The sequence below is a fragment of the Nylanderia fulva genome, unplaced genomic scaffold, assembly GCF_048542155.1.
Source record: "Nylanderia fulva isolate GAGA-0341 unplaced genomic scaffold, ASM4854215v1 Scaffold1491, whole genome shotgun sequence".
Lineage (NCBI taxonomy): Eukaryota > Metazoa > Arthropoda > Insecta > Hymenoptera > Formicidae > Nylanderia > Nylanderia fulva.
This window is the reverse complement of record NW_028189721.1, coordinates 1-13,468: the sequence shown is the minus strand read 5'-3', so window position 1 is coordinate 13,468 and position 13,468 is coordinate 1. Positions and strand designations below refer to the sequence as shown.

At 27.1% G+C, this 13,468-nt stretch overlaps 3 protein-coding genes across 3 annotated transcripts; all 3 read right to left on the bottom strand.

Moving 5' to 3' along the window:
* Nucleotides 1–278: 278 nt before the first annotated feature.
* LOC146724100 (retinol-binding protein pinta-like) lies at nt 279–1,679 on the bottom strand. The gene is made up of 3 exons (XM_085480434.1): nt 1,647–1,679; nt 608–980; nt 279–382 (listed from the first exon to the last, which is right to left on the bottom strand). Exons 1-3 carry the CDS (start codon nt 1,677–1,679, stop codon nt 279–281), a joined length of 510 nt encoding a protein of 169 aa, XP_085336560.1.
* Nucleotides 1,680–5,255: 3,576 nt separating this feature from the next.
* On the bottom strand, nt 5,256–8,855 carry LOC146724099 (retinol-binding protein pinta-like). Its single transcript, XM_085480435.1, has 5 exons — nt 8,409–8,855; nt 7,522–7,681; nt 6,457–6,559; nt 5,826–6,198; nt 5,256–5,675 (listed from the first exon to the last, which is right to left on the bottom strand). Exons 1-5 carry the CDS (start codon nt 8,569–8,571, stop codon nt 5,599–5,601), a joined length of 876 nt encoding a protein of 291 aa, XP_085336561.1. The 5' UTR covers nt 8,572–8,855; the 3' UTR covers nt 5,256–5,598.
* Nucleotides 8,856–9,041: 186 nt separating this feature from the next.
* LOC114937021 (retinol-binding protein pinta-like) lies at nt 9,042–12,188 on the bottom strand. Its single transcript, XM_085480436.1, has 5 exons — nt 11,789–12,188; nt 11,337–11,496; nt 10,761–10,863; nt 10,195–10,567; nt 9,042–9,972 (listed from the first exon to the last, which is right to left on the bottom strand). The coding sequence occupies exons 1-5, from the start codon at nt 11,949–11,951 to the stop codon at nt 9,896–9,898; spliced, it is 876 nt and encodes a 291-aa protein (XP_085336562.1). The 5' UTR covers nt 11,952–12,188; the 3' UTR covers nt 9,042–9,895.
* Between the last annotated feature and the right edge of the window lie 1,280 nt (nt 12,189–13,468).

Here is a 13,468-nt window from a genome sequence, read left to right as displayed (position 1 = left end):
AGAATTATGTATGGACAAATTTTACTCATATAAAATAATTCTAAATATTAAATGCCCCATATATATATATGTAGACATAAATACATTCATACATATACATAAATATATGATATATTATTTCCACATATATGTAATATTTTCATAAATAATATTAATTTATTTCAAGTGCATTAATTCTATATTTCATTAATTACTTTTTCCGTTACTTGCTGTTTTCCAAAATATCAAAATATATTTTTGCGGTGTGCGTTAAACATAATAATGTGTATATAAATATTTCAGTTTATTCCGTTCAATTTTGATGACGAATTCAAAATTGGTTTATATTTCTCATCATCGATAACCCATTCGCGATTCTCTTCAACTACTTTTTTCCAATATTCTGAAAATATAAGAAATCACATTACACAATATAAATGTGTAAGCACTATACAAGTATATGAATTAAAACTCACATCGTTATTAACTTTAAAAAATATTACTTATATTATGATTTTAAATATTATAATCATGTATGTATAAAAAATACTCGCATTTATTTTTCTTCGCCACGAAAAATATCTTTTATTGAAAATCAGAATTGAATATATTCTTTTGTCATAATTACCTATTAATTCTTGAATTGTACCATCAGTTCCGCCATATTCGACCGGCAAAATATTAACTGGCATATCTTTGAAACAATCATGCGCCGTTTGGCGCGAATAGACACAAAATCTTTCCCTCAGTTTTTTATTCAAAAAATGTGTGCTAAGCTCCACAACACATTTAGCATATCCCGGCACGTTGATAGAGTTGAGCAATTGTATTCTTACGGGGTAGCAACCCTGCCACGCGTGAATCACGTTCATTACAACGAAAGGTGTTAATTGAGCGACGTGGCGCAAAGTTGCATCGCCTAAATCTATAATTACTACTAAACCGTACAAGGATGCTTCAATGCTGTCTCTTAAGACTAGATCTACGACTACAGATGAGACCTAAGAAAAATTAATCCGTCCGAAAATATGAATAAATTCGAAATACCTTGATCGCTTCAAACGAATATAATGTTTGTGATAAGCGTACGTATGTGCTATTAATAATACTATATTTTAATATTATTAATAGCATTAATAATATTATAATATTCAATTTAAAAACTTATGCAAATTTAAAATTAATATAAAATAAAAAGAAATAAAAAAATTTATTTAAAAAAAACTGGGCGCGCTGCTAAATAATATTCTAATGATATTAAAATTAAATTGTTACTCTTAAACTCATTGCAGCGCGCCCAGTTTTTTTAACTAAAATTTTTTATTTCTTTTTATTTTATATTAATTTTAAATTTGCATAAGTTTTTAAATTTTAATTTTTTATAAAAATGTTTATTTATTCGCGCAATAATTGGACATTACTTTTTGTAGAGATATTAATTTTAGAATATAAATTTTTGTCAATTGATAGACTTTTTACTTAAAAATACTTTTTTGTTTAACACTTTTTCACATGGCGCATGGACTTGGCATCTGTTTATCTTTTTTTTTTAAAAGATAAGTTTTTTATGGTACCAATTCTCCATTTGCAAATTTAAATTTTTATTGATTCCTTATACGACTCTATATGTCTGCAACCTTTAATTTTCCACTGGTACAAGTTTTCACTTTCACATTGGACGCAATTTTTTTTTTATTCATTACCTTTTGTTACGCTTGTACATGGGTATATAATCGATTAATTTTTCATACAATTCTATTGTACATGGGTTTTGCAATGGATAATTTTTGTTAATTGGCGTGCCCTTAACTGGTCGCCTTTTTTTACATTTTTTTAAAGGTGAGTTTTTAGAGATATATCATTCATTTTTTGTATCATGATAAGCATCTTTAAATAAATAAGCAAATTCAATTTTTTCTGGCATTTCTTATTTTAGGTACATTATATATCCAATAATGAATATACCAAATTAAATATTATTCATACACACATATTTGTATCAAAATAATATATTTTTAAAAATTTATTTTAAATTTATTTAATCATTTTATCATTGTGATTGTAGTGGCAAGGATTTTATTGCTCAGTGTCATTGCAAGCATCTGTGCTGTATATACCATAATATATTGTGTATACATTGGCTAAGTATGACAATATGGATTTTGATAGATTCCCATGGAATATTGGAATTTTGTCGGACTTGCAAGTCATCCACCACATATGCAGCCTACAATTAAAGAACGCATTTATTCCATATTATTTTGCTTCTGTTATTGGCATAGTGCACATTTTTATATATCTCAATGCTGTAGGATAGCAAAACATTTTGAAAACATCTATCTTCTATGTTATCTGCTTTTTTGAAAATATTGCAGCAAATTTATTTATGGCAATATGCTTGTCTCCGCAGTTAAAGAGGGCTTAGTACTTTAAATAATCTTATTATTTGTATCATTTCCTTTTCTTGGGAATTACCACAATGCTTTTGTACTATATTGTCTTGCATCCCTCAAAAAGACAACATACTTCAAACGCACCAGTTCAAGCAATGTAACTTTGATATATTTACTTTACTTAAAAAATGAGAGATAAATTATACAATATGCAATTAACCTTATCTTATGACTTTATAAATCTTATGATAAAATCTAACTCTCTCTTAATCTTTATTATGAAAAGAATCTCGGTATTATATGAAATAATTTCATTGTAATTAATAGTTTAACTTTCAAAAATTTTGCAAAATAAAATAACTCATACATTGTATTTCTACCATATATATAAAAAAAAGATAGGTAAATATAAATAAATAAATATATATTTATGATATACAATAAATAAATATATATTTATATATATATATATATATATATATATAATGTTGGATTTTTATTATATATATATAATTTTAAAAAATCTTTTTTATATGCTATTGAATTTTAATACATACAATTTTGATTATATGTATTTTAATTGATTATATTTTATAAGTATTTTTATATTATCTTAAAAGACTGCATAGAATTATTTGTGCGACACTCTTATATGTTATGTATAATTAATAGGGACCAACTACACATTTTTTTTCACTGAATAAAAACAATCTCAATATTAAAATTAAATTATAAAAAAGATATCTGTGATATTTTATTGATGAGAAATGTACATTTATAATTGTATAAATACAAAATAACCATGCCATGGAATTACTATATATATCATATTTTCAATAATTATCAAACTTAAAAATATAATATTGTTACCAAAAGAAGAAAGCACTATTTAAAAACTCTAAAAGTTCATAATTTGTTAAATTAGTAATTAATAATACTGCATTTTGTATAATTTTTAAGCTTTATTCTTTTATTTTTCTTTATTTAATTGAATAGATAATTAAATCCAATGTAGCATACAGACTTAACATTAACAACCAAAAAAATAAATCTTAACTTTGAAATATATTTTTGTTTCTTTTAAATATCAATCAACTGGATGTTTGTACTACTATTAATATGAATTCTTTATCTGGTGCCCATCATAATTTTATGTTTTTTGCTACGTATGCGCAAGAAAGTTAAATCATTTGTTGGATTCAAGTCACGTACGACAGAACGAGCTTTATCTGGACAATTGACTTATCAAACCTGCGTATTGAACTGTTGTCGTATTATCTAATGTTGACTTTATAGGAATACCTAAAACAAATATAATTTTATAAATTTTTGTTTACAACTACAAGTAATCATGTCAATGATCTCATGTAATACCTTCTGCATTCACCACTATTGTTCCAACTACCCTTTTATGAGACTGAATTTGTTTCATAGTTTCTTCAACCTCATTATAAATTATTGTCATCGAAATTTATTAATAAAATTTTTATTTTAAATATTCCAATAACGGAAGCAAATCATATGGAATAAATGCGTTCTTTAATTGTAGGCTGCATATGTGGTGGATGACTGTAAGTCCGACAAAATTCCAATATTCCATGGGAATCTATCAAAATCTATATTGTCATACTTAGCCAATGTATTACACAATATATTATGGTATATACAGGCCAGATGCTTGCAATGACACTGAGCAATAAGATCCTTGCCACTACAATCACAATGATAAAAATGATTAAATAATTTAAATAAATTTTAAAAAATATATTATTTTGATACAAAGTGTGTGATGAATAATATTTAATTTTGTATATTAATTATTGGATATATATGTACCTGCAATAAGAAAATGCCAGAAAAATTGTAAAATAGTTCCTATAGCACTGATATTAGATTTATCTTGTTAAGCTAATCGAATGCTGGCGATGATAACTAGCCATTGCCCAACCCATGCTCACAAGTGAGCTGATAATGCTACCTGCTTGATGTACACTGAAAAAAATATAGAAGCTAATTAAGAAAATTATTAAAAATATATGCATACTCATACATAGGCATTTATATATTGAAATATTATTGAAATAATAGCAAAATATCTGATTTTGTATCACAGACTGTAAACTTGCACATAAATTATTATGACAATAAATTTGCAAATAATAACATTAAAATTGAATGTAAAAATTGAAATTGAAAATTGAAAATATCTAACCCCGCACGCTGTCAATATAGCGGAGGGCAACTATCCGCCGTCTGTTGTAAAACGTGCGAGATGGACATTTCCAATACATGCATCTATTCATGTGTTGTGTACGTGTGATATATGTGTGCGCATGTGTTGTATACGTGTGAATACGTGTAGCACGATACTACTATGTTTGCGTGGTCGATGATGATAATAATAATGATGATGACGGGGACGTTTCTTAAAAGAAATTTTTCATATTTCGACTTTGCAATTATATATCTCTGCTTACAAATCACGTAGAGCAGAAATAAAGACACTTTTATAATATAATTCAAACTCAATCTATCGATTAAGTCTAGTATAAACTCGATTGCTTCAGCCGTTATTGAGAATTCGAAATATTATAAAGACTCAAATGTCCGACTCGCGTTAAGCTACACGGTTGTCTCGGCTACGCCCTTAAACGGTCGCGAGACACTACCGTGTCTCTTGATTATAACCCTTTATCTGCGAACATTTTTATTCTCTAAAAGAACCGATAATCAAAAATTTATAAATATATTTATAAATCGGAAGAAAGAAAAGAATGCAGTTTTCAGATGGTAGTTCTAGTTGAATGAATCATCGCTAAAAAATGACCATAAAAAGCGAGAATAAGGTTTTTTATTGAAAAAAATATCTACAATTAACTGATATTAAATTTCGCTAATTTATCAAAATTTTATTTCTTTTAAGAATTATGTATAGACAAATTTTACTCATATAAAATAATTCTAAATATTAAATGCCATATAAATATATGTAGACATAAATACATACGTACATATACATAAATATATAATATATTCATAAATATACATATACGTAATATTTTTATAAAAGATATTAATTTATTTCAAGCCCATTAATTCTACATTTCTTAATTATATTCTCCGTTACTTCCTGTTTTCCAAAATATCAAAATATATTTTTGCGGTGTGCGTTAAACATAGTAATGTGTATATAAATATTTTAGTTTATTCCATTCCATTTTGATGACTACTTCAAAATTGGTTTATATTTTTCATCATCGATAACCCATTCGCGATTCTCTTCAACTACTTTCTTCCAATATTCTGGAAATATAAGAAACACATTACACAATATAATTTTGTAGGCACTATATAAGTATATGAATTAAGACTTTTATTAATTCATATACTTAATTCGCTACGAAAAAAATCCTTTATTGTGAATCACAAATAAAATTACTTTGCCATAATTACCTATTATGTCTTGAATTGTACCATCAGTTCCGCCATATTCGACCGGCAAAATATTAACTGGCATATTTTTGAAACAATCATGCGCCGTCTGGCGCGAATAGAAATGAAATCTTTCCCTCAGTTTTTTTTTCAAAACAAATCTGGTAAGCTCCAGAATTAATTTAGCATATTCCGGCACGTTGATATAGTTGAGCAATTTCATTCTTATGGGGTAGCAACCCTGCCACGCGTGCAACGCGTTTATTAGAACGGAAGGTGTTAATTGAGCGACGTGACGCAAAGTTGCACCGCCTAAATCCACAATCAGTACTACACCGTACAAGGATGCTTCAACGCTATCTCTTAAGATTATGTCTATGACTATAAAGAAGACCTAAAAAAAATTCATCCGTCCGAAAATATGAATAAATTCGAAATACCTTGATCGCTTCAAACGAATATAATGTTTGTGATAAGCGCACGTATGTGCTATTAATAATACTATATTTTAATATTATTAATAGCATTAATAATATTATAATATTAAATTATAATATTATTAATGTCGTAATTATTATAATATTATTAATGTAACATAATATTCTAATATATTATGCTAATAATATTAAAATAGTTATACTATAAATAATACCTTAACTACTTCTGTTATTGTAATTACGTGTGGGTCATGCACAAGACGAACGATGATTACCAATCTTCCTTGATCGTCCAATTTTCGCAAAGGTAAACAAATACTAAGAGCAAACAAAATATTTTAAAATACTTACACATTTCCTATATTAGTTCTGTAACTATAATAGCAAATGATTTTGTTGAAACTATAAAGTAAATATTATGTTGTATCATTAATCTAAGTTTTCAAAAATCTCATACCTCTGAATTTTTCGATATAGGTATAAATTAATTAATAAAATAATAATATAAAATTGAGAAAAATATTTTAGGAAAATTCGCCTTTAAATTGATAAAATTACTCATTCGGATAAAAGTACAATTATACAGGGTATTCAAACAATAAAATTTTAGGCATACATAAAAATAAACAAAAAAGTCTTAATTCCTAAGTAATACTTCAAAAATCATTTTCTATTGTTAAAGAATAAATTTAATCTATACAGCAGATCAATACTTTTGAAGTATTGCTGGTTGCTCTGTCATACATAAAATTAGTCTATTTTTTAGAGTCTTATTTTTAGATATGTGTAAAATTTAGCTAAACTTAAACAACAAAAAACCAGACGTTGTCAACATTTATCATTTCAAATTAATGAGAACGAAAAATGAGTAAATAAATTGAAAATTGTAAGCAAAGAACAAAAATTATCAATAAACTCTGACCTTATAAAAGCTCGTGAGAAAAAAAAGATCGCATAAAGATTTACCATACAATACATATTCGAAATGTGTTTTATCTACAACAGAAAATGTTTTATAACTAAAATATAAACGATTTTTCAAATATTATTAGTTAAGACTTTTCGGATTATTTTTACGAGTATTACATATACTTCTAAAATTTGGTACCATCTTTTTGTGCACCCCGTACAAGGCAAGCTATATGTTATAAAATTATAAAATAAATACAAAATTTTAAAACTGCATTTAAATTTTGTCTAATTTATTAATTAAACGAATTGAATTCGGCAATATTATTATCACCATTAACATCTTCATAATAATATTTTGGAACTGTTACCCCAAATCAAGCAATTCCTGTAATTTCGGTTGTAGTGGATCTCGATTTGCATACCATTCTGGTAATTTAGCTCGTTGCATTTGATAATTTTGCATTTTTGTTTTAGTTTTCTCGATATTAAATTTGCAGACTCTCAAAAATCGCAAAATGGTGAAGTCATCTGCATTTAAATTTACATATTATCTCAAATATAAATTATAATCAAAACATTGGATAAATTTTGTAGAATCATGAATCTAATTTCAGAAACGGCATAGTTTTCTAACATTTTTTTAATAGAGAGTGTAATATATTACAACATTTCTTTCACTAAACTCTATGTGAAAAGGAAAAGTCAAAATTATTATTAAATTATTATTTAATTACTTATTTATTTGTATCTTTCTGCAACATTACGTAGTTTAAAATGTTTTATTTATGAATTGCAAAGGTCAATCTTGAACATTGAAAGATATTGATATCCGTATAGATTTTTTGCACTTGTTTTTATTTTTACATCATAATTGCTAAATAGAAATCTCGTAATTCTAAGTATGCATTTAGTCTTAATATAGAAGGATATTATTTCGTTATATAACACTGAAAGATAGCACGCGATGATAATACGCACATTTTATAAATACTTGTGTAATACTTTTAAAATTTAACTTTAAGAAATTTTCAAATTACCATTCTGTAACAAAACCATGTAAGATTTGCCACCTATTTTTTATTAAACAAAACTCAACGAATTTTACATAACAATACATTAAGCTCCATTATAATCCATATTAATGTATTAATGCTACTGAATGTTAACTTTTATGCACTGGATTAATTTTAATGTTCCGGAACTAATGACCATCTAAACCGCCATTAAAAAAATATCGTATCAATGTTATTTTTACCAGTTCGTGCGCGCAAATCACTCTCTTGAATCCATCGCTTAATCTCCGAGATAGCGTTTTCTCTACCTTCGTCAGATTCATTTAAAACCTTTGCTTCGTATTCCTTTTGCTCACCCATCAACTTAAGCAGAAATTTATCGGACGAATTTTGAGATTTAGCCATCGTAACAATAATCGCAGAACTTCTGACCTACTTGACACCTTTCGTTACGAGGAAACATTCGCGTCTGCGATCGTCAGCAGTATACTAGGTGATGTAAATCAAATGAGTATTTCTTCGCGCATGCGTAATATGATGATAGCGATATATATGTGTGTACATGCGTGTTTGTTCGTTAAACATGTGGATATGCCATATTCGTTGTAGACCGTGATTGTATTCGTACGGAGAACCTTCGACGCTATATAGCTTCATCATCTTCAAATGATCTATACTTAATAGATATATAAACATGTAATCGTAACCGACGAAAATATATTTGCACATGATGTGTAAGTCATTATTTTTGTGGAAAATATGCATATATTAGGAAAAAACAATACAACTTTATTATTATTTAAAATCATGTATACGCTTATGCAAGACATGTATGAAAAGCATAAAAAATTCTGTGTAAGATATCAATTACATAATCTCATTATAAGACCGTAACTCTTTATTTGAGAAAATTAATTTTTTATACAAAGAACCGACAATTACAAATTTATAAATGTATTTATATATTGTTGCAACTAGAGCGAATTGAAATTAGTCGCGCGCGTCTTTCGCCTTTTCGTTTTCTAAAAATATACGATCAGCTGTTCGAGCGGAAGGACAGAACACGCATCGATTGTCGACGCGGATTCTGTTTACAAACAGCGCTTGCCTCGTCTTGTCAGCTGTTTGGGTTGCCAAAAGCAAACGTGTAATCTTTATGAGTGTTTGCAGATTCTTCGGACTGGCCAAATGATTCGCGGAAATAACTGCGCAACAAATAATCGATCGCGTTTTCACACCGATAACACCTGCAATCTCGAATTCAACAGATTATAATTTATTTTAATTTAATGAAATATAAACGGGTGGTTCCGATTTACCGGGTTCGAACATACAACAAAAGAAGAAACCAGTTTTCAGATGGTAGTTCTCGTTGCATGAATCGTAAATAATGATCGTAAGGAATATCATTTCTTAGAAAAAATATATCTACAATTAGTTGAAATTAAATTTCGTGAATTTATAAATTTTTTTTTTTTAGAATTATGTATGTACAAATATTACTCATACAAAATAATTCTAAATATTAAATGTCGATATATATATACATATATACATAATTTTTATAAAAAATTTAATTTGTTTCGAGCGCATGAATTGTATATTTTATTAACTCTCCTTTTTCGTTACTTGCTGTTTTCAAAAAGTTAAAAATATATTTTAGCGTTGTGCGCTAAAACATATTAATGTGTCTATAAATATTTCAGTTTATTCTGTTCAATTTTGATGACTACTTCAAAATTGGTTTATATTTTTCATCATCGATAATCCATTCGTGATTCTCTTCAACTACTTTCTTCCAAAATTCTGGAAATATAAGAAACACATTACACAATAAAAATGTGTAGGCAATATACAAGTATATGAATTAAGACTCACATCGTTATTAGCTTTAGAAGATATTAAGTAAATAATAATTTTAAATATTATAATCCTGTATGTACAAAAAACCATAGCATTTATTTTTTTTCACAACAAAACATCTTTTACTGTACATCACAAATAAATTTATTATTTTGTCATAATTACCTATTAATTCTTGAATTGTACCATCAGTTCCGCCATATTCTACCGGTAAAATATTAACTGGCACATCTTTGAAAGAATCATGTGTTGTCTTGCGCGAATAGAAATGAAATCTTTCCCTCAGTTTTTTATTCAAAAAATATTTGGTAAGCTCCAGAATAAATTTAGCATATCCCGGCACGTTGATATAGTTGAGCAATTGTATTCTTACGGGGTAGCAACCTTGATACGCATGAATCACGTTCATTACAACGAAAGGTGTTAATTGAGCGACGTGACGCAAAGTTACATCTCCTAAATCCATAATTAGTACTAAACCATACAAGGATGTTTCAACGCTGTCTCTTAAGATCACATCTGCGACCAAAGTTGTGACCTAAAAGAAATTAATCCGCCCGAAAATATGAATAAATTCAAGGTTTCTTGATCGCTTTAAACAAATGTAATATATGTGAGATTCGCACGAATGTGCTATTAATAATATTATAATATAATAGTTAGCATAATTATTATATTATTAGTATAATATTATGTTAATAATATTATCATAATTATGCTATAAATAATACCTTAGCTGCATTTGCTAATGTAAATACGTGTGGATCATACACAAGGCGAATGACGATTACCAATCTTCCTTGATCGTCCAATTTTCGCAAGGGTAAACAAATTCTAAGAGCAAACAAAGTATTTGAAAATACTTACAAATTTTTTTTTCAATTTTGTAATTAATATAACAAATGTTTTTGTTGGAATTATAAAGTGAATATTATGTTGTATTAAGCTAAGTTTCCAAAAATCTTATAGCTCTAAAGTTTTCGATATAGATATAAATTAATTAATAAAATAATAATATGGAATTAAAAAAAATTTTTAGCAAAATTCGACTTTAAAGTGAAAGAATTAATCACTCGGATAAAATTACAATTATACAGGGTATTCAAAAAATCAAATTTTAGGCGTATGTAGTACGTAAAAATAAACAGAAAAGTCTTAATTCCTAAGTAGTACTTAAAAAATCATTTTCTATTGTTAAATAAATTCGATCTACAGAAGATCTACTTTTAAAGTATTGCTAGGTGCTCTGTCATACATAAAATGGATTTATATTCATTAGCATCTTTATAAGATTTTGGAATTGTTACCCCAAATTAAGCAATTCCTGCATTTTCGGTTGTAGTGGATCTCGATCCGCATACCACTCCGGTATTTTAGCTCGTTGCATTTGATAATTTTGCATTTTTGTCTTAGTTTTCTCGATATTAAATTTGCAGGCTCTCAAAAATCGCAAAATGAAAAAGTCATCTGTATTAAATTTACATATTCTCTCAAATAAAAAACTATAATCGAAACATTGAATAAATTTTATAGAAACATGAATCTAATGTGGCATAATTTTGGAGACGGCATATTTTTCTAATAATTTTTTAAATACAATTAGAATAAAATAAAAATACACACCTCTTTTATTGTATTACATTTCCGAAAAAAATATTAAAAAATTATTATTTTAATATTTATGCTCTAAAATTGTCGAACCGTCATTCAAAAATATCTAACAATAAGAATCTCAAGTAAATAAAATTATTAAGTTTACCAGTTCGTGCACGTATGTCGCTCTCTTGAATCCAATATTTAATTTCCGCGATGGCATTTTCTCGATTTTTGTCAGATTCATTTAAAACCTTCGCCGCATATTGCTTTTGCTCGCTTGTCAACTTAAGCGTAATATTATCGTGAAAATTTGGAGACTCCTGCATCTTAGCAAACAATTATAACCGCACAGAACTTAATCTACTGAGAGAACACACTCGAATTTGGGATGAATTCAAATGTCACGGGCTTTTATTGGATAAATTCGCGCATGCTCATCATACCGATGACCAATATATAGATATAGTAGTTTTCAAAAGCTCTTTATTATCAATGTTTGCTCATTATTTTGATAACAGTGCTCCTCAGTAAATGTTCTTCGTACAACACGAACGTATCTTTTATAACTCGAAAATATCTTCAAATTTTTATTTAAAAGTAATATTTGATCGATAGTTTAAATATCTTTTGATACAGTTATTGCGTATAATTAATTATTATATAAAATAGAGATGACATTATTTTCTTAATGTAACAGATTACTTATTGCAAACTAATTATTACGACTAAATTTCGAAAAGAAGTATTTATATTCATTTTTTATTTATTTACATAGACATATCTCAACAAACAGAAGATAAGATAATTTTATCAAAAAAACCAAACTTGCGTCACGTGATGATAACATTTTTACGTAATTATTTTGAAGAATATTATAAACTTTTATCATAGAAGTCAGATAAAGAGACAAATAGAATATTTATTATAATTTAATATTTTTTGTCCATCTTAATATTTAGCATCCATCTTTCGCACATTTTGGAGTTGGAATAATAACTTGCAGTCGACTTTATTTTGCTTCTAAAGTCATCCGTGTATATATTTTATAAGTAAATAATTTTGAATTAATTAATTAGCGCTAAAAAATTCTTTTAGAATTTGACTTAAGTTTCGATCTGATCAAATGAGTTAAAATCCACGTTTTGTAAATAATAACAATATATAAAAATATTATCATCACGTGACGCAAGTTTGGTTTTTTTGATAAAATTATCTTATCTTCTGTTTGATAAGATATGTCTATGTAAATATATAAAAAATGAATATAAATACTTCTTTTCGAAATTTAGTCGTAATAATTAGTTTGCAATAAGTAATCTGTTACATTAAGAAAATAATGTTATCTCTATTTTATTTAATAATAATTATACGCAATAACTGTATCAAAAATAATTTCTTCTTTTGAATATATGATAATGAGTATTTCTAATATTTGTGACGAGTTTATTTTAACCCATACAGCACATAAGTTTGCAGCAATATTACAACAACATTGCAATATTGTACAGTGCATAGCAATATTGCTGAAATATTATATAGGCATGAATTTGCAATATATAATAGTTTAAACAACGTTGCAGCAACATTTCAGAAATATTATAAAAATAAAGTTCACGCAAAAAATATTAAGCACAGAACATTCAGTCCGATCATGTATTTGGCACATTTCCTATAATCCAATAGTAATATTACATATATATTTTATTGCATTATTGCTGCAATGCTATAGAACAATATTTCTGAAAGCGGACATTTTACCGTTGCTGCAATCTTGCAGCAAGATTGCTGCAACATTTCACAACGTTTATGCAATGAAATGTTGCCATAATGCTGCTGCAATCTT